A 26636-nucleotide genomic window follows, 5' to 3' on the forward strand; every position below is an offset into this window, starting at 1 on the left:
AAAAAATCCATTCATTCCCTGTCCTTGCACAAAACCTCAACCCGCAAGCTCTCTGGCTTGATTTTTCATGATCATCATCATCATTACAACACTTCTTCTTGCTTGTTTTTAAAACGCACATCATCACCAAATTATACTCACAAACATTTTCACACAACAACAACCACAAGTGCCATGAAAATATACACAAAAACAGGAGACAAAGGAACCACATCACTCTACTCTGGAGAACGAAGAGGAAAGGATGATCTCGTTTTTGAAGCATTAGGATCCGTGGATGAATTAAATGCTCATATCGGACTCTCGAGAGAACATTTACAAAATTTACTTTGCATCATCAGGACGAAATATAACAATTCGAACACCAACAACACCAACAACACCAACACTACTACATGCGAAGAAGAAGAGTTTATGGCCATTCTACAATCTTCCACTTGTTTTGAACAATTCCCTGAACGATTAGAATCCATTCAAAGTCGACTCTTAGACATTGGCAGTTGTATTGCAACACCCATGGAATCCACATCCTCTCTCGATAAACTCAATCGTGTCAAATTCAATTCCGAGAATATCACTCTCCTCGAAGAATGGATTGATCAAATGGATGAATTACTGCCACCTCTCAAGAACTTCATTTTGCCAAGTGGAGGTTTAACATCAAGTCAATTGCATGTGGCGAGAACTGTGTGTCGGAGAGCGGAGAGAGATTTGGTTCATTTAGTGAATCATTCGCAGAGACAGGGATTGGAAGATGTTCAAAAGTATTTGAACCGATTGAGTGATTTCTTATTTGTGGCTGCTCGATTTGCTGCAAAAATTGAAGGAAAAGAAGAAGTGGTCTATAAAAAGGAGTGAATGATGATGGATGATCATCATGGAACGCGTTGATTTTTTCATCTTTTACAATTTGCCTTTTTAAGGTTTAATAATTTTCATCATGATTAAGGGAGTGGGCTGTTTTTTGTTGTTTCATTCCCTTCAGACCGTGCAACATTTCTACCACTCGATCTCGACTCTCTATATTTCCAATGATATTTCCTCAAGGATAAAGAGTTTCTGCAATCACTGTAAATTTTTCTTTTTGTTCCTCCAACGAGGATTTGGAAGGAGTTGACTCTTGAGAGATTCCTTCTTGAGGAGCTTTCTCTTCCTGAGCTGCAATGATATGATCATTCTGATCTTGTTCTGTTGGAAGAGGAGAAGCACTTGAAATCTCTGAGGTTGTGGTTGCCACCACATTGGTTTGTGGAGAAGGAGGAGGTGTTGCAGTAGTGGTAGTGGCCAACTGTTTCTGCTTATTCAACTCGAGAGTTTCCAAACCACCAACACTAGCAGCACTACTACTACTACTACTACTAATACTTGGTCCCATTGGTTCCATCTTTTGTTCTTCAGTGGAGGAGGAAAAAGCTTCTTTTTCAACCACACATTCTGAACCTCTTCTCGACACTGTCACCAATTTCCAATCAATGAACGACTGAATCATCTCTCGAATGGTCTGATCCAGTGGTGTGTATTTCAATCCAAGAATCTTCTCAGCCTTAGATCCATCAATCTTTTTCATGGGTGTAATGTTTTCCACAGAGGGTTCAAATTCCACATTCAAATTCGAATTCACATGTCGCAAGTGAAAGGTTTCAATCATTTCTGTGGCTATTTTCTGAAGTGTGTCAATGAAAGGAAGTGTTGCATTGCAACAAATGAATCGATTTCCTTTTGCTTGTTTCGTTTCGAGAGCGAGAAGATGACAACGAGCAACATCTCTCACATCCACAAATCCAACATTTAAGGAATTGAAAATGGAAGGTGTCTCTTCATGCAAGATTAACAATCGATAGATTTCTTGAATGGATCCTGAGAGGAAAGCCCTTCTTACTCTTTCCACTGACTCGTGTGTTTGAGTTAATTCTGTTAACATGTTCGAGAGAATATTCTCAAACATGGCCTCTTTTTCCTTATTTAGAAATTCTTCATCGTGTTCTAAGGCTGCTTGTTTCAAGACACTTAAAATTGGAATTCCACCCATCGTGGAGGAAGGTGAACAAGTCACATCCCTCTCTTTTTCATCTTTGAATGCATGAATAGGAAGAAGTGGACCAATGACAAATGTCGGTAGAATGGTCACGAGTTGAATTTTATGATCCGAAGTCAAATATCGACAAAATTCCCATGCGAAACGTTCTGCCTTCACTTTTGAAATTCGAAAAGCCCCCAATGGTTCTGATAATTTACTGGATTGATTCCAATCACATTCAGAAACAATTCCACTTCTAATAAGGAGATGACACCATGATCATCATTCATTGCAATCATTTCGACCATCGTTTAGTATCATCCGGAAAAGAATATATATATATCCAAATAAATACGAATATATATATATATATATCCAAATAAATACACAAATTGAAACAACAAAAACAACGATTGTTTCACCATTTTAGCTGGTACTCCTTACCTTGGAGGATTATACGGATTAAACACTGTTGCCACTCCACTCGTAATAATCACTCGATTCACTCCACACCCTTCACACACTTCCAACACTTTCTTTGTTCCTTCCACTGCAGGTTTATAAAACATTTCTTCTGCTTGTTCTTCCGTTTGAGGTTCTTGTTGAATCGTTGGTGTGACACTTGGAATGGTGGTCGAGTGATAGACACAAAAAGCTCCTTCACAAACTTGTCTCAAGATGGATGGATCGACCACATGAAGAGGTGCATTCAATTCAACAATTTTCAATTGTGGTTCTGGGAATAATTCTTTCCAATACGATAAATAAGGCATGAGAGAAGAGATGGCTTGTGTTTTTCTCAATATGGATGGATCTTTTTCTTGTTCTTTCATGGAATCTCCCACTGATTTTTTCACAACCACTGAAACGGTTCCTACCACCTGGTAACCCTTACACAACAATTGGAACGCCAAATGACGATTAATGAAAGAGTTAATTCCTAAAATGACGACTTTGGTCTCACTGGGGATGAGAGGATAGCAGAAATCTGCGCATTGTCCTGTGCTTGGGCTTTTATCATTCGAATCAATGGAATGAATGTGTCATTTGAATCATTGAATGTATGGAATGAAATGGATTCGCCCACATGAATCATCATCATGTTGTTGTTGTTGTTGTTGTTTTATGTGAACATGGAAGGGTTTTCTCGAAAAGATTCAAACGTGCGTACCTTGTGGGAGTGAAATAAGGATCCACAGATCGAGTTTGCATTTTGTTAATTATAATGGTGTGTCTTTGATAAGAATGCTTTTGAAAACTTTCTCATGCAATGGAGGGCCAAAGAGTAAATTTTCCTTATATAGTAATTCACTGAAAAGAATAAAATAAAGTGAGGGTTTAATGATGAATAATGATGAAAAATTTTGAAAATTTTCATGAATGCCCTTAATAGACGCTTCGAAATGAAAATTTGACAACAATGAACTTGGTTAACCTCTTATCTCATGAGAAAAGTCAAAGACTTTTGAAACTCTTCACCTGAACGCCTATCTTGAATCGTACAAGAAAACAAGAAAAAAACAAGAGAATTCAATAGTTTTTATAGAGTCCACTCAGTTGATCCCCATTGGGAATGATGCCATAGAGGATGGATACCTCCTGCAGGAATCCAGAATCAGACCTTTCTTAAGATTAATGTGTGGTGGTGAGTGGTGGTGAGTGGTGACAATGGGTAACCGCCAAAAAAAATGCGAAACACTCGAGTAGTAGGACTCGTGTTGTTGCTGTCCATCGCTTTGGTTTTTCACATTCTAGGAACCATCAAACTTTCGAATGATTTAAATGATTTACCTTCTCTTTTGTCTTTATATAATCATCCAATTTTTAATCAATTATTAGAATGGCGAAAACGAATTGAAAATTCCGAAACCATGTTGCCATTCAATGATCAACAAGTGACAGCATCCGTTCAATGTTCCATGAAATTTGTAGTCTTTTCCAAGTCGTGGTTTTCAAGTACCAGTAGTGGTAGTGAAAATTCACATCACGAACAATTATTAAACACTTTAAAAAGTATTTTGAAATTACGGAATTTTCGAATATTTATTCCTTGTATTACGGTTGTTGTCGATTCAACAATGAACGAAAAGAAAAATTCTAAACTTGATTTGGAAACTATTTTACAAAAACAATTGAATTTAAATCAACAAGAGTTAAAAGTTTCGAATTCTCTTCAAGAATTAAATAACAACGAATTTGAATCATGGAAACAATCTCAACAACCATTCTCAACACTCATTTATCTCGTAGAAGAAGGATATGAATTTTGTGAAAGGTCTCTCTATCATTTAATGAATATTGCAAAAGAAGCAGCAATGAAAAAGAAGAAACGAAATGTGTATCGAGCTTCTACTGGAATTGTTAATGGATTAATTTTTAATGACAAAATAATGAATGAGTTTTTGAACAAATTAATAATGGAAGCATCCACAAAGAAGAATCCAACGAGTAGATTTGTATTAACAGAATTGTTGGTTCTTGATTTTTTAAAAAAGAAGGATTTATACATGCATCGCTGGCAACTCATGACGAAAGAGGAAATTCCAAAGCAAAATGTGAATGTACATCAACCCCAATGTTACGAAACACTGATTGATCCTACTTCACTGTTTTCATTTGATGTGGATCGCTGCAAACACTCAAAATTTTCACCATGTGAAAGAAATGATGATGATTTGTTAGTGGAAAATGAACTAAATTCCAAAAACAAGTTCATTGACACTGAATTCGTTCACGACACTGCTCAAGAGGTGATTTTCCCAGCAACTTCCAAGTTAAGTCTTTCACAACTTCAACAAGCTGAATCAGTGTTGGCAGAATTGGGATCCTCTTGTGATCAGGCATGTGTAAAGAAGGGAATGAAATGCAATCGAGAATATTTTCCATATATCAATAGGTGTGACGAGTTTAAACAATATCATCATTTGAGATGTGAATGTCTGAGAGAAGAGGAAGCAACTTCTCGAGCGCCTTATCTCAATCAAGAGAGGTGTATGATTGCTCTACGAAGATCTGCATTCAGGTGCGATTCACGACCCAAAGATAAGGCAGAAAGACGATTATGTCCTTGTTCTCCAAAAGAAACTAGTTAAAACTGGCAAGCTTCAGTCCCAATAATCTCAAAAAGTGTGAGAGTATTTTGAAATGTTTATTTCTGTTTGGTTTTCTTAGAGTGACCTCTGCTGTCAAAGTTTCGCTTTCGTTTCTTCTTGTTATCACCATCATTCGTGTAGTCTCTCTTCTTCTTCTCCTCAGTTGAAGTGAATTTGGTCATTGGTTGGTCACCACTGCTCTTTGGAACCTTACTCTTTTGTTGATGCCTTCGTAGAATCGACAGTTTCATAGTATTTTCAATTGCAAATTCCACAATCAAACGGCTAGCAGTTGCCATCTTGGTATCTTTGATTCTTGGGTTGAGAATCTTTGGATTATTATTCAATCTATGGAGAGCACAGAGAGCAGCCTCATGCTTTTCAAATTCGACAAATCCAAATCCCTTGCTCTGCTTTCCATCATTTTCTTTTGCAATCTTAACTTGAATTAACTTTGGTTTCTTATTTGGTCCCAACACTTCATCATAATTCACCCTTTCCAAAATGATTTTCTTGAGATCCTTCTCGGTCCAAGACTTTGGCATGTTCTGAATGGCAAGTCTTGTTTCAGAGACATGATAAATTGGATTCTTTAACTTTTCATTCTTTTCTGCCCAATTCTTTTGAATCTTTTTCAAATGCTCTTGAGGCATTTCCTTTGCTTCTGCACTATTCGCTGCAATAAATCCAATTTTGGCAAGTCTCAAGTTCCTAGGATCTTCCTTCTTTTCGTGTTTTTTTTTAATTTCTTCAGCATCTTGTTTGGGAAGTGCTCTCGCAACGAGTAGTGTTCTTCCTTCGAGTAAGAGTTGACCCACAACCTTTGTAGTATTGTTCTTCTCATTGTTATGGTGATTAGGAGCAGCCTTCTGATCATCATCATTATCATGATGCACCACCGAAGACATGTTTTTCTCTGCCTCTCGGATACAACGTTTAGCATCAGAGAAACGTTTGAATTTGATAAAGGCTTTTCCACTTGAGAGTCCATCACTTTTAGCTACGATGGCAACATATGCCACAGATCCATAATGATTTTCAAATAATTCCTTAATTTCATCCACTCCAGCTTGAAAAGGTAAATTTTGAACAAAAATTGTTTTTTTCAAGTCGGCAGCTGTTTGCATGTCTTTCTTTTGATCTTCTTTGGTTGTTGAGAATGATTCGTCGTCGTCGTCTTCATTATTGTGGTCGTCTGTGTCATCATTGTCATCATCATCGTTATGGCTTAATTCCATTGGATCTTGTTGTGCTGATTCAGAGTCTTCTTCCTCATCTGTTGCGTGAGTGTCCTTCTCAATGTCGTCATCATTGTGATCTTCTTCTTCTTCTTGTAATAACTCATCCAAATCCTTTTCCTTTTTGTTTTCTACGTGTGCATCTTCCTCACCAAAATACTCTTCAGGTTCTTCAATATCTTCTTCATCTTGATCTCCTTCTGAATACTTTTTCAAATGTTTTTGGAATCGTTCTTGTTCAGCATCAAACTCATCTTCTTTTTTCTTAATGTATGCATCTTGTTTCTTCTTCACATATTGATCTCGGTCGAGTTTCCATGCTACTGACAATTTGGTGTTCTTTTTGGCCCATTCCAGAGCTCTTTTTGCATGTTTGGATTTTCTAAATTCGATAAATGCATATCCTTTGTGATAGCTATTCAATGTCACACATAATACATGGCAGTATATTGATAATCATGGTCACCATTTAACTCCAATATAGACAACTTACCTTCCTTGTTTTGGCATTCGAATGTTTGAAACTTTTCCAATTTTGTTAAATTTCGTTTGCAAACTTTCCATAGTGGCCTCCCATGATTGTTTCTTTGATAATTTTGAGACAACTAAAACTCTGTTTGGGAAAATTCCGTCCTTATTAGGTTTATCTTCTTCGTCATCTTCATCGTCACTCGAGCTTACATAGAATGGATCATCTCTATCAATTTGTGGAGCATGCTCTTCTTTCTTTTTTTTTTCAGGTTTAATCAATTCTTTCTTTTCCGAATAAGGTGAGACTGAAATTGGTTTATCCTTGAGAGTTGCTCCGTTGCATTTTCTAATACATTCATCTGCCAATAAAGCCATTGGACTGTGTTTGGTGTGTGAGAAAGCATACGGAATGTGAATATTATTATTTTTCGAATGACAATCGTCGTATTCAACATGATTGTTGAAATTCATTAAAATGTTGAAATTTTTAAAAAGTTCCGAAAATCATCATCATAAATGAATGCACATGATCATGTTTAATTAATTAATAATGTTTCATATATTTCCATCATAACTCATTCAATAACATACAATTCAACAAAAGCATATCCTCTACTTTTCTGTGTATCTTTATGAGTTGCCAATACTATTCGTTTCACATCTCCTACTTGATTTCGAAAGAACTTTTCCAAGTCGTATATATTTGTGAGCCAACAAGATGTTAATCATTATAAAAATCAAACCTATCTTTTCTGTGAGTGAAGGATCTAAATTCCGAACATGAACCGTCGTGTGTTTATCGAAACCCATGATGATGACCAACCAATAATGTGTGTTCAAATTTTTTTTGTACAATTTTTTTTATTGACGAAAAATTTATTCGTCATCATTTTCTTGCTTCTTTTCAACCCTGTTCATAAGGTATACCATGGGGGAAATATTAATATGCATAATATGGTGACACTGACCTTTGATTTGTTTGATCAAGGAGGTATTCTGAAGTATTTTAGTAGTTGGTAAAAAAGTATTCATTAAAACACATTCCAGAAATGTCAGAAGGAAAAAAATTGGCAGTCAAACATTAAAGACATGTTTGGGATGATGTGCAAGAACAGAAAAAGAAGGATGAAGAATTAGGTCAAGATCATATGACGACAAAGAAGAGGAGACTGAACCATTCGAATCAAACAAACGAAGAAAAATCCATGACGCCAATGATTCAGCCGCCATTAGGAAATTGGCTGAAGAGTTGATGGACCCTTGGATTCTTGTAATAATTTCTCTCTGCCTATCATTATCATCTTCAGAGAGTGGATCATGGATATGATAACATATTTCAAGATCGACAGTTTTGGTGTGACTGCAGAACAGATGAAGAGGATAAAGATTTAAAGTTGGATTTGAAATCATCCAATCTCAGGAAGGAAGGAATTACTTGCCTGCAACAATCTCATCTCACAGATACTAATTTGGATTTATCGCCTTGAGTTAACTGTCACATTCGAATAGTTCAGAATGTAACCACAACAAGGTAATACACAACCTCCTCTCCCTCACGCGCGAATGATCATCTCATTCCCAACTCCTTCTCCGGAGAAACCTTCTCTGCCTTCAAAAGGACCGCCCACTTGATTTTGCGTTCACTTTTTCATGCACACAAGCAGGAGTTAAAACCTCAAACGTGTGTTTCACAATAGGTTCAACTTTCTGAAGTGTCAAAAATTCGCTCAGCGGATCAGAGCTTAAAAAAAATCTTCAAAACAAACGATACGAATATAGAGCGATGAACGCCTCAAAATCTTCTTTATGGTTATTCGTGTTGGCGCTGTTGATGATGGTTATCTGCATCATGATGCCATTCGCCCAGTGCTCTTCGGAAGAAATCATTCCATCAACCTATTACAAGCACTTACAGGGAGATCCATCGGAATTTTCTAATTTTAATGATCCTTCTCCATCGATGGCTTCGTTGGTATCAGACTCGTACATGATGGAAATTAATTTGGATAAACAAGATGCCAAATTGATATGGAAAGGATTCATTCCAGTTGATTCTTTGGAACATGTTTCAGTTTCTATTGTGAGTCCTGATGCACAGTATATGGATTTACAAATTTTGAATTTCGATGATGAACCAACAGGTCAACCTATTGTTGCCGATATTTCAGAATCATGGATGGGTTATGAAAAAGAGAGTAGCGTTCCTGCTAAAATCTACAAATTTACCAAGGTTGATCAGATCAGAACTGGTGATTGGTTTGTTCAAGTTAGTTTGAACAAGCAAACTGCTCCTCAAGAAATTATTGAAAAGTATCTTGCTAAAGAGAGTACTTCCACAGATGCCATGTTGGTGATTTATAACAGCAGTCCATTAACCGCTCACACTCAATCATTGAGTTTCAAGACTCTTGTGGGTGACAAAATTGGTTTCGTCACAAGAATCAGTGAAAAGTCTGAGATTGAGAAGAGAGCAACCCTTGGTGTTCAATACGTTCCCAAGGCAATTCCATTGGCAAGTTTCGAACATATTGAAGCTGAGATGGATGTTATTTTACCAGATGGCCATGCCACTGTCATTCCAATGAAAGATGCCGTGTCTAGTGGTCGTTTCGCACTTGATCCAAAGCTTCATCAAGATGGTACCTTCAGTGGTGAATTTGTTGCAACTGAAAAAGGTATCTTCCACTTTACAGTTCTTGTGAAAGGTATCGTTTCTGACGAAATGAAGGCAAGATTGTTTGCAAATGCCAAAATGGTTCCATCTCAACAAAAGATTACCTTCATGCGTACTACCCAACACATTGTTTCTGTTGTTGAAAAGGATTTGGAATTGGTCAATGTTGGTACCATTGCTACATTCAATCAATTTGACGAAATGATGACCGTCAATTTGCAAGCAAAACAACTCGTTAAAGACGCTGAACCAAAGAAATATAAGGCTTATGCTGAGATTTGGGCTCGTTCACAAGATGGTTCCTCCATTGTTCCTGTTTGTTGGGTTCTTGGTATGTCTTTGTCTGCTCCATCTACACAAGGAAAGGATCTCATGGCTATTCCATTGCAATTTTCTATGAAATGGTTGTCTAAGGCAAACGCACAACTTCCATTGACTTTGAAAAATGTTAAAATTCAAGATGTTGACTCTTCCACTATCATTTCAGAGATTGCTGAAATTTCTCAAGTTTCCACTCATCATGAACATGTCGATGAAATGACTAAACTGGTCAAGCGACGAGTGACTGATCAAGAAGCTGTTCACAAGTTTGCAAAGATGCTTCTCAACTCATTATATGCATTCAACAAGGGCGACCAAGTTACTGAAATGATGACTCTTGGTCCTAGACCAAAAGAGTTGACCGCTCCACAAGTAACAACTACAAAGAGAGGTGTTTCTTCAGGACATAAGGTATGCAAATTTTGTTTTTTTTCAAATGCTTACATGTCATTACTTGATACTTGTTATTGACTTGTGAAGGTCATCCTTGTCCATGGCTATTGTTCTGGAGGAAATCCTTTCACTGAATCTGATTTCCAAAATGCTGTTATTTTCTCAGACATTAAACAATCAAGAACCAATGATCAATTTGCTCAACTGATTTGGCAAATTGGTAAAGACTTGCCTTCTTTCTCCGTTGTCTCACACAGTCAAGGCGGTTTAGCAGCAGCACACTTGTATACATTCTATTGGTCCCAGGCTGACAATGTGCCATCCAATCCAAACATTAGAATTTTGCAATCTGTTGGTTCTCCATATGGTGGATGTTCAGGTAAGTTGATGATTTATGTGAAAATATTCATGAACGTTATTGCCATGATTTATATGAAAATGATTGAAATTGCGTTCCCTTAATTTTTTGAACAATTTTCAACAACAATACAGCTGCTGGTTCCATTGCCAACGTTGGAAAGATTTTCGGAGCTGGCTGTGGATCAAACACGGATTTGAGTGTTGAAGGTGCTTCTAAATGGCTCAAGACAATTCCAGAATCTTCTCAGAAGAAGATTTATTATTATGCCACTCAAAATCCAGACGGTGGCAAGTCCTGTCAATCTTTAATGGATTGGGTATTATATAAACCAAATGATGGTACAGTTGAAATTAGATTCACAACTGCCTTTGCTGCAGCCAACAACATGGGTATCACTAAAGGTTGGTGTCACACTGCTGACATGGCTTATCCTGCTCAAGGTACCGATCATGATAGAAATGCAGTCCTGAATAAGTACGCCAATGGTTTTTAAATAAGAGGTGTGTACAAAATAAACTCTTTTTGCCAAGTCCTCAAAATATTATTGACCAAACAAGAAAGCACCTCATCAAAGGTCGTGATGGTATCAAGTCCTGTTCGTCTTACTTCGTCTACTAAAAATAAAGTTGAACTGGACCAAAAAATGTCTGAACCTTCATCCGATAATATTCAACAACCAAAAGCTCAAAATCACACCGATGGAGAGCCTAAACAACCAGAAGCAACAACAACAACAACAACAGATAACAACAACAAACAAGAAGGATCCATGAATGATATCCAACAAACTTCCGAAGTGAACCATGATAGTACAAGGTTTGTTTTTTGTGTTGATGATGATTTGTTTAAAAGGCCATTGATCGTGACCCGAAATATTTGTGATCTCTTTGTGGACAATGACATTCAAATGGATATCACCACCATTTGTTAATTAAATTTTTATTGATGATTTCATGTGATGATCACACACGACTAACATGGGGTTGGACAATAGCTCACCAAATGCACAAGATGATGATGACGACAACTCTGAAGAATTTGCTCTTCTTGTTCAAAAAGCGGAAGAGTTCAAGGTGGAAGGCAATAAGTGTTTCTCAAATGCAGAATTTGAAAAAGTAAGTCTCACATTGACAACACAAAAATTTCAATATTTTCATTATCCACTTTTACGCTCCAGGCAATTGACTTTTATAATGAGACTCTCAAGATTTGGTTTGTTTACTTGAACAAGGAGGATGAGTTAAAAGTCAGAAAGTAAGTAGCATTACCCACAAAGAAATATGTGGGTGAAGTTGAATTGTCGCTTGTGATAATTTTAAACTTGAAAGAGAGGACGTAAAAAAACTCACAAACATTGTGGTGGATACGTACAATAATGCAGCTCTCACATTGATGAGACTCAATAACTTTGTGAATGCATTCAAGGCTGCGGCAGTAAGTAATTTTACACAAATTTCGAATAATTTTGGAACCTTTTTTCAATGAATAGATGGCAAATCGCTTCATACCAAACGCAAAATCCTATTATTTGCAAGGAAAATGTTTATACACCTTAGGTCAAGCATTCCAAGCCAAACAATATTTAGAACAGTGTTTAGAACTTCAACCTAATAATAAGGAAGCTCGTGAATTATTGGAAGAGTGTGAACAAGCTGAACCATTTATTGATTATGGAAGAATGCCGTTTGGAGGAATGGGTGCATTCTCAGCATTACGTCAGAAACAACAAGAAGAGGAAGAGCTTAAAAAAGCCATGGAGGAATCTCTCAGGATCTTTGAGGAAGAACAGAAAAAACGAGAAGAGGAAAAATTAAAGGCAGATGAAGAGCAAGAGAAAATCAGAAAGGCCTTTGAACTGCAGCAACAAGAATTGAAAAGAAAACAAGAAGAAGAAGAAAAGAAAAGATTAGAAGAAGAAGCAGATGTTGAATTTGATATTGATATTGAACATGATGACGATCATGATGGTGAAATTGATGAGGATGAAGTGTCACTGACTGAAAGCGAAATTGAAGAACAAATGAGGTTGTTAGAATTAGAAGAAAAAGGTCAATTACCACCTGCAGAAGAATAAATTAATACAAAATGAAAAAATTCTTTCGAAGCCTTTCACGTCATCATTTGAAATTGGTTGCTTGCAAGCAACGATCGTACTCGACATCGTCGAGTTCTCTCCTCGGTGCCAACAATAATGAAATTTACATATGGGGATCGATAGGAGATGAGAAAATTCTAAAACCAACGAAATTATTCACAAATACGCCTTCAAAATCATATTTTGGAGGAGAAAAGATTGTAGATATATGTTGCGGATCCGAACATGTAATCTTTCTTTCTGATGTTGGAAATTTATATGCGTTAGGTAATTAATGTGAAGAATTGTATTTTAAAGTTAATTGAAGAATTTCATTCTTGAATTTAAATATTTAAATGGATTGAAATTAAATATTTAATTTTTAAAAGGAAATAATCAATATGGACAATGTGGACACAACCCAAAAGAAATTCCATTTGCAGCTGAGCCAACAAAAATCGAATTAAAACATCCAATCAAGAAAATCTACAGTCTCAGAGATTCAACCATTGCATTAGCGACTGATGAAAAAACTCTCTATGTTTTTGGACTTGATGATTCTTCTCAGCTTGGGTTGGGTTACAATAGGACTGGTGTTGTTCACACTCCTCGTATCATTGAAACAAATTCTCTTGATATTGAGAAAATTCATGACTTGTATTGTGGTCCGAGGCATACCTTCATGAAATGTAGAACAACAGATGGAATGCAAAAATTATTTTGTTGGGGACAAAATCAATTTTTTCAACTTCAACTTGGACACACATTTAATCAAAATGAAATAACGCAAGCTCTTTTACCAAAGGGTGTGAAAGGTTCAGATGTTTTGGGAATGAGTTGCGGAATTTCACATAGTATTCTTTACACGAAAGACAAGGTTTACAGTGTTGGCAGAGGAAATGAAGGTCAACTTGGAATTCCTTCTAAATATTCGTCTGGATGGCAGCTGGTAGAAATGCCAGTTGACAAAAACAATGTCATTGAAAAAATTTCAAGTGGAATGACTCATAGTATTGTTGTGTTATTCAATACTGATTCATGTGAGCAAGAGATTGTCGGGTGGGGAAGTCATATTTTCTTTTCTCCAACACCAACACCTCAACGAATTCACTTTGAAATCAACAAGACTGAAAATTCTTCTGGAAATCGAATCACACTCCTCGAGAGTGGATTTCATCATAGTTTCATTCGAGTTGGGAATGAACATTTGTATGCTATTGGATGTGGATCAAGTTATCAATTAGGTCAGGGATCAAGAATCAATGCTGAGGGGAGATTTGTTCGTGTGCTTCATCCAAATGTTTCGAACATTAGAAAACTTGCTTCTGGTTTTTCCTTATCTGTGACGATTGGAGAGTAAGAATGCATCAATCAACAAAAATTAAAGTTTTTTTAAAAAAATACGTTGTAATTTGATCATCGGAAGTTCAGAATCATCATCATTTTGATTATCTTCCTCATATTTCAATTCACGACACCTCATTGAACTCTCATAACAACACCATACAAAAATTGGGAATAATCATTGATCGATAATTGTAAATATAATATACCGAAATCAAAATGGAATACGTTTTAGAAGCTCTGACCAGAGCTCCATCACAAGTGCTGGTCAAAAGTGCAAGCCAATTTGGTGAGGAGGCAGCCAAAGTGCTCGGAGCTTGTATTGAAGAATCTCTCAAGAATTGTACTGATGATATTACAACAAGTATTAGAGAGAATATCAATTCAAGTGGTAAAAAGATGTCGAAGGAAATGGACAAATATTCACAGGTTTTAAAAGAAACCGTTGTAGAGGGGTTTGCTGAATGGGGTATCGGTATCGAAAGAGCTTTCTATCATCTAGGTCATAAATTAGAAAATGGTTTAAACAATACAGCAAATAGGTTGGCTGTGCAGCTTGATCAAAGCGTCGATCAAAATATGAGCAGAATTGATTCAACAATCAGAGACAGTATTACGGTGATCACAAAAGATTTCATGAAAGAACAGATACCGTATTGGCGAGCCAGTTTCATGAGAGAATTGAACATTATTCTTATCTGTTTGTGTGTCATAACAGCAGGTGTCTTTTCATTATGCATGAGTTGGGCTCTTGGAGGATATCAAGTATTTACTCACATTCTCACTCAAGAATTCAGAACTTTATGCTTTCTATTTTTTTCTATTTTAATGGGATTTTCTCTTTTCATTTGGAACAAAGCTATTGGGGAGAGTAAAACTGCCAAAACATCAGAAGAAGAAATAGTGACCTCTACCCCTACTATTGATACTCATGACTCTTCAACATTAGAACACGAGAATGTGACTTGGATGAAGAAAATTATTTCAGAGCAACAAAAATACTACCAAAACAATCCTCAATTTCTCCTCATAATTGTTGCTTGCCTTGGCTTCTTTATGGGAGATTTGGCAAGAGATGTATTTATTTCTGCATTTTCACCTTCATCTGGAGCATCGTCTGGAGTTATTGCTCAAATTTTCGATTTTGTTTCATCGTGGCTCTATTTACTTCTAATTCTAAGCGTTATGATTTTTGTTACTATTGTTGTGAATAAGATAATTGCGATTGAAGTTGTTCTCAAAATTTACAGCATTTGGAGAGAATATTTGAAATTTAGAGAATTCCTAAAGCAGGATAAAGGTGAAGAGATCAAGGCCACTCCAACAAATTTGCAAGACAACAAGAAAAAAGAAGAAACGATTTCTAAAAAGACAACGATATCTGTTGATGTACAAACACAATCTAACCCTATCACTGAGGATACAATGAGTGATGACTCACAGCACTTTGGTTATTCAAATAGAGCTGTTCCTAAAACCAAGGATACAAAGAAAAGCCACTCTACAGGACACATTCTTCCTGAAAATTCATCTCTTACTAAATCAGATGAGCCTGTACGAAAAGCAAGTAGCGGTGATTTACTTGGAGAGACATTTGTTGATACTGAGTCTGACGATGATGAACTACCAACACCAATAACATCTTCGAGAGGCATCAATGAACCATCTGTATCCAGTACATCTTTCATTCTGTTTTGCAAAGAAAACAGACCTCGCATTGCAGAAACAAATCCAGAGCTCACATTCTTTGAAGTTAGGAAAAAATTAGAAGAAATGTGGAGAAGCATGAGCTCTGAAGAAAAGCAGCCTTACGAGACTCGTGCAAAAGAAATGACAGACCAACTGTAGTGCGATTATCCACATTGTTAATGACAACATTCAACAAGGCTATTTCATTGAATTGACTGAATTTATTGTTCATTTGACGTTCTTGTTGTTTTATTGGAAAAATTACAGGGACAAGCTTTTTCATGATCGCGTGCAACATTCACAATCCTCATTCAATTTTGTTGGAGGAAGGTTCTAGGTTGAAGCATTGATCTCCACCTTGGCAAGATTTGGCTCTTGATTGGGTGGTATTGGCTCGTCAGTGTTGTTATTCTTTGCTCCGTCATCTGGAATGGGTTGTGGTGTAGGTGTAATGTTCGAGTCAGTTCTTGCTTCGCTTTGTGAACAAACACAAGGCTGAGAAGGTGAGGGAGATGGAGAAGGAGATGGAGTAGGATTTGAGTAGTAGACAATATTAATGTCGCTCACATAATTTTTCACATAGTTAATCCAGTAGGTGGCATTGGTGTAGACACTGTATGAGCCTTGACGACCACAGCCTTGTGGACCATAAGAAACCATACCGGCTAAACCCATGACAACATCTGAAGGATTTTGTGTGGATTGTCTCTTCCAGAATAATGGACCACCGCTATCACCTTGGCATGAGTTAATACCTCTTCCTTCTCCTGCACATAATTGCCATGGAGATTGCATGTCAAGACCTTGTGCATTGCATACAGAGCTTGTTCTTAATGGAAGATAACCCTTTTGCGCAATTGTTGGTAAATCTCGTGATCCATCGGTAGTCAGACCCCAACCAGCAACAGTGAGCACGGTTTCCCAAGGAATACTTCCACCTTCGAATGCTATTGGTTTAATGTTTTCGCTGAATGGCAAATCAGCAGATAATTGAATAAGTGCCAAATCGTTTCTGATATAATCCTTGTTGTAGTTTGGATGGACAATAACTCTAGAGACCGATCTTACAACGCATCCAGAGTTGGACGATTGACAATTGTCCTTATTATTGGTTCCAGCAACAACTCTTATTTTGGATGAATCCATTCCATCAACAGCTGCACAGTGACCTGCAGTGATCAACCAACGTTTGCTGATGATACTTGCACCCTAGAAAGCAATAACGACTGGTTACGAGACATTATGAACCAAAATGTACTTACACAAAAGTGTTGAGGGGCTCTACCTTCGGTAGGAGAGTATTGAAGAGAGACCAGGTGTGGGAATTCATTGGCTGAAACGTTTTCTCCTCCTGATACAGCCTGTTTTCGTTTGTGTCGACGAGATGGAGCTGCCAAGACAGACAAGCTGAGACAAACTAAAATAACAAGACACAAAGTGATGGAAGAGAGTTTCATGTTGTTTTGTTTTTTTGGAAGAGTGTGTAAAAATGAATTGTCCACTTTAAATTGCTATTTATTTACCTCTAGCATAGTGATGCGACCCAAAATCCAAAAGATGGCTATCTATTATCTGCTCCTTTCTTTGCTTGGTCATTATCGACCTGCCATATTTATTCAATGGACCTCAGCAGAATATATTTTACAGAAATATTTTGTAACGGCCATGACTAACAACACCCTTAAAAAAATTAAGCCTCACTTCCCAAAGCTCAGCACTAGAAAATATTGTATTGTAGAAATCTCGATATGGAGATGAGTTTTAGCAACCTCAATGTTTGGCTGAAGAAGGATGAACCCGAAGGAGGAGATGCTCCAAATCCATCATCATCATTATCTACGGGTGGTATCAATGACGAATTGATGATGGGTACCGGAACAACAAGCAACACATCCACTCCATCTGTTTTGAAAGAAGCCTTTCAATCATCCAATAGCTTCCAAGAAAAAGAAGAATCAGCCATGTCTTCAGTTAATATAGGAAAGGATATGGACGAAAAATCGGGCTCCGAGAAGAACTCTGAAGATGTATCATCTACACCCACGGCCTGTTCTATTGAATCATCAAATATCTCGATGGAACTCCCAAAACATCTGAACGAGAACATCGTAAGCTCATTGCAGTCCTTAGATTTTGAAACAAGTCAGAATTCCATTAGACTAGAAAACGAGATTTATGTTCCCCTCAACTTTACCAAACAAAAGGTACAACAATATATCCAAATTTTGGATGAAATGAAAACCAAGTACGCCCAACAAACCCAAGTTGAAACAAAGGATGATCCTGTCCAAACCTCAGACTCGGAACAAGACCATCAATGTGAAAAATGTCGTGAAATTCTAAAAGAGAAAAATGAACTCCTGGTAACATTCAACGAGGAATTCTTACTATTGGAGAAAATTAGAGAAAATGAAGTGCAATGCCTGATCAACAAAATTGAATTCAACAAGAATCAATACAAAATCAATCTTGCCCGAGTGGAAAAGGAGGTGAACAAATTGCTGCAACAATTAGAAAACAAGCATCGAGAGGAATTGGCTGAAGTTTTGAAAGTTGTTTCCGAACGTACTGACAACTCTTCTGATCTTGAAAAAGAGAATCACAGGTTAACCATTGTAATTAAGCAGCTCGAATCTGAAAAGCTTAAACTAATAGACGCACAAAAAAAGCAAGAGGAATCCCTCAAATCGCAAGTTAGTGATTTATCTCAAAAAATATCGTCACTAGAAACGGTAGTTCTGGAGAAAACACACATAATTGAAAAAAGCGAAAAAGATACCAGAATGTGGAAGGATAGAAACGATGTTTTGGAAAAAGAAGTTGAAAGATTATCAAATGCAGCAAAGGACTCTCATGAAGCGTCTTTATGGAAAGAAAAGTTCGAGCAAGCAGAAAGAGAGATCGTACACAAGGAACGAGTTGAAAAGGATCTAATGAAAAATATCAATATATTAGAGGAATCTCTAAGGGTAAAAGAGAACACGACCAAAGAGATCGAAGAAAAGTTGCATGACGTTCAACAGGTCCTTTCGAACATGGAATCTGACTTTAACAAAGCTAAAGCAGAATTACAGACTCTCAAAGAAGAAAGAGAGCACATCTCGAATCAACATGCACCATTGGAACAAGAGAAACAGAGATTGACACTATTATTGGAACAGGCCACTAAAGAACTTGAAGATATGAAAACTCATAAACAAGTTGAGCTGGATAGGATTAAAAATATTATCAGGGAGCAGTATGAAAAGATAGAGCTGTTGGAACAAGAAAATCATGATCTGATCATAAAACGAGCATTAGACACACCTCTGGATGTTGAGCTTGATAAATATAAGAGGTTACTAACAAAATACAAGTCCTCTAGCAAAAAGAACAAAGAGGCCTTGTCTGAGCTACAGGATAAATATGAGATACTGATGAAGGAACATTCAACCTTGAAGGAAGATAGAAGTTTCCTTACAACAACTCTTGAAGAAACTAAGATGCAACTTAGCCAGTCAAATGTTCATCTCGAGGAAAGAGATCATCACATCCAGTCGTTACTACAGAAGATTGAAATTTTGGAAGATGAAATTTCTTTATGTAAGAATACGGATCCAGAAAGAAGACACGAGCTATTCAAGGAGCTGGAGAAAAAGCTTCAACAGGCTGTTTCCGAAAAGATGCATGCAATCAAGCACAACGACGATCTTAAATACGAAATTCTTGTAACAAAGCAAGAGCTTGATCAAGAGAAAAAACAAGTGGCAGAAATGAAGAAAATTCTTCAGCACCATGAACAACTCTCTCATAAAGCTACTATATTGGAACTGGTGAATTCTGAACTGAAAAAGAATTCTGAGATGGACACTAGAAAAGTAAGGTTGGACTATGAATCTAAAATCAAGGCACAGGCAGAAAGATACAAACAATTGAAAGAAGAACACGATAGAGCCTGCGCATTTAATGAAAAACTTTTTGAGCAAATTAATGTCACTAGAAGTAACATTCAGAGCGTTGCTAACTCTGTAGAAATGGTAATAGAAGCGCTTAACTCATCTCAAAGAGACGAAAACGCCCTTCAAAAATTAGCACTTCAACTCAAAGAACAACGAGGAATGTGTGGACAAATCGAAAAAAGAATTGTTCATATTCAAACAGATCAAAGGATGTTAGGAATAGCTCAAATGAAACAAAGGTTAAGATTTATGGCCAGATGCAAACCATCAAACGAAGAGCTTGTACATATCCAAGGAAAGAACATTTTATCTCTTGGAAGCAAGAATTATGAATTTGATTCAATTTGTGTTGGTGGTCAAACCGAAGTTTTTAATGAAATTAAGGATGCTGTAAGAAGCAGCATGGAAGGTGATGATATGTGTATTCTAGCCACTGGACCAAATACATGTGGAAAAACATATACTCTATATGGTACAGCTAACGAGAAGGGTCTTCTTCCTCAAACTCTGGACTTTATCTTCCAAGAAGCAGAAAGCTCTCGAGCAACTCAAACCACAACTGTCATATGCGAAGTGTCAGAGCTCGGAGATGATCTTCAGGTTACAACAAAAGACTTCACGGTCCTTAGGAATGCTTCATCTTTGGACTTGGTTCTTTCTAATGTTGAACACGAAAAGAAAAGAGATGATTCACACTTAATAGTGACTCTTATGATTGACAGAGTTTTCAAAGTCACAGGTGAAAGGCTTTCCAGCAAAATTGTGTTTGTTGAAATTTCTGCAACAAAAACATTGGTGGATTTACTCACCACTCAGCATACATCCAAACCCCATTCTCTCATTACAGTGTTGAGAAACTCAAGAAAGGCATTCGTTTTTACGTGTATTTGTGGTGAAAAATCAATGGAAAAAGAAATGATTAATATTTTAGACTGTACTTCTGAAATTAGAAAACAATAATTGTAAGCTGGATAGGATTTTAAAACATGTTTTCGTAATTCAACAAATTTATCCCAAAACAATAAAATTTTTTGTTAGATCTAACAAAAAAAGCAATTTCCTAATACAAACAAATGACACAAAACAATTCGATGCTTATTATTATTACCATCTTTTTCGTTTTCAATCTTGAGTGCATAAATGTTTGTTTTGCTTCAGCATGCACCTACAACGAGGGGCAAAAACAAGGTGATTGCAAAGGTGTCATTGAAGAGAGTATAGCCTTGCGCAAAGACATTTCAACCCTTAACAAGAACTGCCCCATGAATAAGGGTTTTTTCTACCCGAACAAGACATCAAGCGAACCAGTATGTGGTGAATGTGTTCCATCACGTTCCTTATTTTACGACTATACAACCAACAGTGTGTCCTTCAATTATAAAATCGTACTCTGTAAAATGACCGTCTTTGGAAGACAATGTTCGGAACCAAGTGCAAGCAACTTGCCACTGAGTGACTATCAATGTCCTGTGGGAAGTTATTGCGATGAGAGTGGAACGTGTCGATCTCTTATCAAGCATCCCTTACATGGCGAGCAATGTTCGGATGTGATTCATCCCTTTTCATCGAAAGGTCTTCAAATCTCTCATTCCTGTGGTTTCGATGGTTTAGAATGTATTCAAGGAACGTGTCAAGTATGTAAGGATGGAGTAGAATACACTGATTTTTCATCCCAAGACTATCTCTACCTTCAAAGCAATGCCATTTTCACACGAAATAGAGACTACAGGAGATCTCGAAGATATTGTGTGAATTCACAATTGTATCCCACAAAGTTTGATTATACTCTTCTCTCTGATCCTAGTTCAGTTCTCATTTTGAGCTTTGCAATCATGGTGGTCCTCATTGTCATGGCCAGAGATTTCATGAGATTTAAGAATACCAAACTGGCACAGAAGATTATTACAAGTCTCAAACTTCGATTTCTCTATCGAAAGAATAAGAAGAATGAAAGCAAGTTTGGTAACATTGCTTCTTCTCAACAGTCCTATTTGGATAGTGATTTAGAAGATAGTGATCTTGATGATTCTGATTCTTCCAATGATGATGATGATAGTGATGACAGTGATGACAGCAGTGAAAGTGATTAAATATGAGTCAGTGATCGAATGCACATGACACTCAAAACGATAATTTGGTATTGAACATGTTCCCATTCGATATTCTAAATAGAGAATAACTTTTTGAGTCTGGATCATTAAGTAACTCATCCACAAGACCACTTTCGACAATTTGGCCATTATCTAAACAAACTAAATATTCACAAGCTCTCAAACATTCCAACTGATGTGTAACCCATAATACTGTGAGATCATATTTGGTACACAACAATTTCACACAAGAAATGACATTTCTAGTACGATGAATATCCATAGATGCAGTAATTTCGTCCAACATGAGAATTTTTGGTTTCTTTGGATTCATGTCTGTCAATTTGGTGACTAGTAGATACACTCTTGCAAGAAAAATCATTACTTTTTCAATCTTCATATCATCCTCTTTGTTGATGACAACATTCAAATCCTCACTAGTCATGTGATCCACTCCAACTGTTTTAAATGCTTGTAAAATATCTGAATCTGAAAACAATTCATACTCATCCACATGTTCTCGTAAAGAGCTTCCAAGTAAAAAACTTGTATCTTGAGGTATCATGGCCACTTTGGATCGATAAGAGTATAAATCGTATTCAAATATATCACGATCGCAAAGTAATATTTTACCTTGAAGTGGAAACCAAAACCTATGAATCAGAGAAAGTGTAAAACTTTTCCCACTTCCTGTTCTTCCAATGATACCATTAATTGCTCCTTCTTTAAATTGGCAAGATAAATTGGAAAGAATATTTTCAAAGGTTACCCTTTCTAATTCCAGTTGTGCATAACATGTGGTGGAAGTTAATGACATACGTTCATTTCCTTGTTCTTCTTGCTCTGTTTGTAAATTGCCGTATTCAATGATTTTACCAATGAAAGGTAATTCAGACTCCACTCGTGTAGTCACGACAAGAGTCCATAAAAATCTGTTGAAGAATTCAATGCAGGTAGAAAGCAAAATTCCAGCATAGTAAAGTTTTTGTTTGTGAAGAGAGTCACAATCTCCTTCACATACTGCTTGAATAAGGTACATGAAAGGAATAAATAGCAGTAATGAGATTAAACATTCCAAGCGAACTCCTAACCAGTCTGTACAACTGTTGAATATGTATGAAATATTCATTGTATGAGCCACACTTCGTGTAAATTTTTGGTAAAAGTAAGGCACTTGATTGTACACCTGAATCATTAAAACTGCAGTAGGATGTGTAGACTCCATGAAAAACTGTGACATCATGGCTCGTTTTTCTGAAAGTAAGAGGGACATGTCATCTCTCGTTTTTGAATATAATATGTAATATTTCCTCGAGTACAAAATAATTGCTAGCATGATAAGAAAGGAGAAGAAGACAACCAATAGATTTGCTTCAGAGACATACAGAAGTAATGTTGCAAGCGAACCAAAACACTCTAAATACTTTTGAGATGCCTCCTTTAACAACCATGGTATGGATCTATCAAGACTTGTCATGTTAGTTGAAAATCTCTCAATCACATCTCCGTATCTACCATTCTTTTCGGCTTTTCGTTTCGTACTTGAAGAGTCTACAAAAAATCGTAACGGAACATGTAATATCTTGTACAGAGCATTTTCATGAATTTTTGAATTAGTTCTATAACATTTCAAGCTCCAAAAATATCCCAATCCAAGCTCTACCAATATTCTTACTAATCCTAATAACAGAAATAAATATGTGTATGAGTTAAAATTCGAAAATACAATTCCTGTTGAGGATTTAAACACCTGAGAAATGCCTAAAAGTGAAAGCACGGTAAATGCTGTGAGTATGTTTGTTTGTGACAGCAAATAGAATTTTGCGATATCATACAATCCCATCTGACTATCGGTGCCTCTCTCTGATTGAGATGGCTTTGATTCGTCCATTCTCAAATCACTATGAGATCGTTTAAATTGTCCTCGTGTTAAAGTAGAGCCATCTATTACTCTTTCGTCTTTCTTAATCATTCCTTCTGAAATATTTCCTTCGGATGCATCATACACTCGATCCATAAGATGGTCATATCTATTATCACACGATGTGAAAAACACGCTAACATTTGGAACGTCTTTAAGGGTATTCACTAGCGTGTCCATGACTACTTCTGCCACTGTAGGGTCAAGCGCATTAAATAATTCATCAAATATCAATAAGAATGTCGTATCTTGCTTGGCTTCTTTGAGATAATAAAATCTGTATAAACATCGAGCAAGATTGATCCTAATTTTCTGTCCGCCTGATAAATTATTTCCAAAGTAACCACATAATTTGTTACTGCAGTCTTGCGAGCCCCATTGAGTTAAGTCAAACTCGAGCTGTGAATCCTTTACAGCTTCCTCGAAAATGTGTTGTTGATAGGGTAGCCCAAAAACTATGTTTTCCTTGATCGTGTCATTCATAATAAATGGATCTTGTGGAGAATATATGATGTTCAAGTTATTTCTGATTTGGATGTTGCTATTTGTGTTGGAAACCTTTGCTATTCTTTCTAAAATCGACACTATGAGTGACGTTTTCCCTGAGGATGTTCTACCTCGCAAAGATATCCATTCTTTTGGTCTTATGAAAAATGGTGTCACTATTGAAACCTTACTCGCCTTTCCTGATATTGTCAAAGCGCTATGTTGTGGTATAAGTAAAATGTTGGTGTCAAGTTTGCTTTCTGCATTTTCACTCAAGGGAACCCCGTCAACTTGCATTGAGCGTAACAAGTTCCCAAGCCGTTCCAGACATTGAGAAGCATATAGTACCTGATTCAGACATTTAGGAAGCTCAAATATTGGCACTGAAATTCCATCCAATAAAATCAAAATCGTGAATATTGTTTTTTCATCCGTTGTTCTTTCCATTAATTTGGACGCGAGGAGAAGAGAGCTTGCAATCACAAACGGGAAAATATACCATATGCAAGCAATGATGTTATCAACCCAGTACAATTTAAATAAATAAAAGGCTTCTGTATCTCTTAATCGTGTTATTTTCTCTATAACTGTTGATTCCCACACAAAAGACTTGACTTGTTTGAAGCAATTCAAGAAATGTGACAATAAATTAATTCTTTGATTTGAATAATATGTTTTCATGTTAGTGTATGAGCTGTTCTTTGATTGTAGAGCCATGTTAAGTGGAATACTCAAACTACAAATAATAATAAAGGTTGTAGTAATGAACGTGCTTTGATATTGATAATGAATGATTGCCATCGCTCCAAGTAAATGAAAGAGATGAGAAACCAAGCTATGAGCTTGTGACACTGATTTCTCAATTTGAGAAACTTCACTGGATATTGTAGATATGTTGAGACCAACTCTTTTTTGTGCTCTAATACATTTCATGTAACTCGAAGAATATAAATAATAGCTAATTTGATGTGAAAATATGTTCTGTACATTAAAATGCCATCGCAATGTAATGCCAATAAGTAATCGATTCATAAATAATAAAAAGCAACACAGTGTCAAAGACGTATCGTAGTAGTGAAAATCATTATTTTGATCCATCCCGAATCTGGAACCTCTGGTCTCTATTAACATTAAAATATGGCTCACCAACACCGTTTGTGCCAATTGACATATTTTCGAAATAAATAAAGGAATGAGACTCCACATAAATGATCCCAAAAATCTTTTGATAAACATTGACATATTTTGCACTATTTCTTCGTTTTCTTCTCTCAATGATGCCAAATTTACTTCAAATGGTATTCGTGTTAGCTTCTCGACATCAATATTGTTCAAAACTATCTCTTCAAAGGAGGTATCATCGCGAGAAGGAACCCTTGTTCGGAACAACAAAGGTTGTAGGTTGTTAAAGAAGAGGGTTCTCATTATCCACAGTAATGATGATGAACGCGTTGTTCTCATTTTTTAATAATCCTTTGGACAATGAGATTTGAGATGTTGTTGGATGATCTTCTGGTTGTAAAGAAGCAACTATCATAAATACAAGACTCTCGAGTTGTTGAAGCAAGTAGACCAATAATTTACAGATCGTCGCATCCATAAAAAAATCATTAAGAACCTCAGTTGACCTTAGACGAAGAGATTGGTTCCAATGTCCTCAGCAGGCAAATCTAAGGTTCAATCACTGAAAGTTACTCATGTTTGTCCATTATGTAGAATTTCGCACAAAGCTTGTAGAACTATTAAATGTGGTGTTGGAGAGAAATTTCTTGATTTGGGAATTGCAAAGCCTTGGCTCGTGAATTGCAACAAAGAGTTGTGCTCTCTCTTCAAGGAGTTTAAAGGAGATCCGTGCCAACGAAAGCAATTCAAGGTAGTGATAGAGGAGAGAATGCAGGAGGTGTATCAAGTTTGTGTCATCTTGGAAAAACAATATTCGGATGATCATGACACCTTTACAGAGAAGTACTTCAAAGTGATTTCCGACTTTTATGAAGATTTAATTGAGGAGGTCAAGCTGATCGAAGCTCTTGATATGGACGATAGCGATGATGATATGGCAATGCCTAAACTTCCTCCAATCGTTCTCAAGCCTCACTCCTCCAAAACACCATCAAGCGGAAAAGTCTTGCAAAGTATGACTCCACCCTCTGAAAATTCCTCTCCATTCGCCAAGGCTGAACAAGATGTTGTCATTTCGGAATTGGTCAACCAATCTTCTTCCTCCATGAAAAATCGCAAGAAGAGTCAGGCTCTATCGGAAGATGAAAGTGAAGAGTTTATGATGAGTGAAATCACACCTAAACCATCTCGTTATGGAGCCAATTCAGGAGAGCAATCTTGTGTACAACAACAACCACTGCAACAACAACGTCATCTCATCTCGCCATCGTCATTGCTACATCCATTGGAAAGAAAGTTGCACCAGCAATGATTAAGTGGACCACATTTGGATTACCAATAGGGTGTGATGATTTCAATCAACAACTCACTTTCGGAGAGAACAACAATACCACCACTGTGCACA

At 36.7% G+C, this 26636-nt stretch overlaps 13 protein-coding genes across 13 annotated transcripts; 9 read left to right on the forward strand and 4 right to left on the reverse strand.

Moving 5' to 3' along the window:
• Nucleotides 1–174: 174 nt before the first annotated feature.
• Nucleotides 175–858, forward strand: FDP41_007955 (uncharacterized protein; the record flags this gene model as incomplete). The annotated part of the gene is made up of 1 exon (XM_044711756.1): nucleotides 175–858. One exon carries the CDS (start codon nucleotides 175–177, stop codon nucleotides 856–858), a length of 684 nt encoding a protein of 227 aa, XP_044568753.1.
• A 184-nt stretch (nucleotides 859–1042) lies between these two features.
• Nucleotides 1043–3229, reverse strand: FDP41_007956 (uncharacterized protein; the record flags this gene model as incomplete). Its single annotated transcript, XM_044711757.1, has 3 exons — nucleotides 1043–2273; nucleotides 2462–3028; nucleotides 3189–3229. 3 exons carry the CDS (start codon nucleotides 3227–3229, stop codon nucleotides 1043–1045), a joined length of 1839 nt encoding a protein of 612 aa, XP_044568754.1.
• A 476-nt stretch (nucleotides 3230–3705) lies between these two features.
• FDP41_007957 (uncharacterized protein) lies at nucleotides 3706–5109 on the forward strand (the record flags this gene model as incomplete). Its single annotated transcript, XM_044711758.1, has 1 exon — nucleotides 3706–5109. One exon carries the CDS (start codon nucleotides 3706–3708, stop codon nucleotides 5107–5109), a length of 1404 nt encoding a protein of 467 aa, XP_044568755.1.
• Nucleotides 5110–5165: 56 nt separating this feature from the next.
• FDP41_007958 (uncharacterized protein) lies at nucleotides 5166–7628 on the reverse strand (the record flags this gene model as incomplete). Its single annotated transcript, XM_044711759.1, has 4 exons — nucleotides 5166–6762; nucleotides 6841–7197; nucleotides 7410–7446; nucleotides 7562–7628. The coding sequence occupies 4 exons, from the start codon at nucleotides 7626–7628 to the stop codon at nucleotides 5166–5168; spliced, it is 2058 nt and encodes a 685-aa protein (XP_044568756.1).
• Nucleotides 7629–8670: 1042 nt separating this feature from the next.
• On the forward strand, nucleotides 8671–11060 carry FDP41_007959 (uncharacterized protein; the record flags this gene model as incomplete). The annotated part of the gene is made up of 3 exons (XM_044711760.1): nucleotides 8671–10224; nucleotides 10294–10585; nucleotides 10699–11060. The coding sequence occupies 3 exons, from the start codon at nucleotides 8671–8673 to the stop codon at nucleotides 11058–11060; spliced, it is 2208 nt and encodes a 735-aa protein (XP_044568757.1).
• Nucleotides 11061–11210: 150 nt separating this feature from the next.
• FDP41_007960 (uncharacterized protein) lies at nucleotides 11211–12641 on the forward strand (the record flags this gene model as incomplete). Its single annotated transcript, XM_044711762.1, has 5 exons — nucleotides 11211–11383; nucleotides 11562–11682; nucleotides 11745–11821; nucleotides 11896–12001; nucleotides 12057–12641. The coding sequence occupies 5 exons, from the start codon at nucleotides 11211–11213 to the stop codon at nucleotides 12639–12641; spliced, it is 1062 nt and encodes a 353-aa protein (XP_044568758.1).
• An 11-nt stretch (nucleotides 12642–12652) lies between these two features.
• On the forward strand, nucleotides 12653–14001 carry FDP41_007961 (uncharacterized protein; the record flags this gene model as incomplete). Its single annotated transcript, XM_044711763.1, has 2 exons — nucleotides 12653–12929; nucleotides 13031–14001. The coding sequence occupies 2 exons, from the start codon at nucleotides 12653–12655 to the stop codon at nucleotides 13999–14001; spliced, it is 1248 nt and encodes a 415-aa protein (XP_044568759.1).
• A 203-nt stretch (nucleotides 14002–14204) lies between these two features.
• Nucleotides 14205–15833, forward strand: FDP41_007962 (uncharacterized protein; the record flags this gene model as incomplete). Its single annotated transcript, XM_044711764.1, has 1 exon — nucleotides 14205–15833. The coding sequence occupies one exon, from the start codon at nucleotides 14205–14207 to the stop codon at nucleotides 15831–15833; it is 1629 nt and encodes a 542-aa protein (XP_044568760.1).
• A 174-nt stretch (nucleotides 15834–16007) lies between these two features.
• FDP41_007963 (uncharacterized protein) lies at nucleotides 16008–17131 on the reverse strand (the record flags this gene model as incomplete). The annotated part of the gene is made up of 2 exons (XM_044711765.1): nucleotides 16008–16883; nucleotides 16937–17131. The coding sequence occupies 2 exons, from the start codon at nucleotides 17129–17131 to the stop codon at nucleotides 16008–16010; spliced, it is 1071 nt and encodes a 356-aa protein (XP_044568761.1).
• Nucleotides 17132–17422: 291 nt separating this feature from the next.
• FDP41_007964 (uncharacterized protein) lies at nucleotides 17423–20572 on the forward strand (the record flags this gene model as incomplete). The annotated part of the gene is made up of 1 exon (XM_044711766.1): nucleotides 17423–20572. One exon carries the CDS (start codon nucleotides 17423–17425, stop codon nucleotides 20570–20572), a length of 3150 nt encoding a protein of 1049 aa, XP_044568762.1.
• A 113-nt stretch (nucleotides 20573–20685) lies between these two features.
• Nucleotides 20686–21702, forward strand: FDP41_007965 (uncharacterized protein; the record flags this gene model as incomplete). Its single annotated transcript, XM_044711767.1, has 1 exon — nucleotides 20686–21702. One exon carries the CDS (start codon nucleotides 20686–20688, stop codon nucleotides 21700–21702), a length of 1017 nt encoding a protein of 338 aa, XP_044568763.1.
• A 31-nt stretch (nucleotides 21703–21733) lies between these two features.
• On the reverse strand, nucleotides 21734–25570 carry FDP41_007966 (uncharacterized protein; the record flags this gene model as incomplete). The annotated part of the gene is made up of 1 exon (XM_044711768.1): nucleotides 21734–25570. One exon carries the CDS (start codon nucleotides 25568–25570, stop codon nucleotides 21734–21736), a length of 3837 nt encoding a protein of 1278 aa, XP_044568764.1.
• A 190-nt stretch (nucleotides 25571–25760) lies between these two features.
• FDP41_007967 (uncharacterized protein) lies at nucleotides 25761–26543 on the forward strand (the record flags this gene model as incomplete). The annotated part of the gene is made up of 1 exon (XM_044711769.1): nucleotides 25761–26543. The coding sequence occupies one exon, from the start codon at nucleotides 25761–25763 to the stop codon at nucleotides 26541–26543; it is 783 nt and encodes a 260-aa protein (XP_044568765.1).
• Nucleotides 26544–26636: the final 93 nt, after the last annotated feature.

The sequence above is a fragment of the Naegleria fowleri genome (genome assembly GCF_008403515.1).
Source record: "Naegleria fowleri strain ATCC 30894 chromosome Unknown tig4, whole genome shotgun sequence".
In the NCBI taxonomy this organism is placed as follows: Eukaryota; Heterolobosea; class Eutetramitea; order Acrasida; family Naegleriidae; genus Naegleria; species Naegleria fowleri.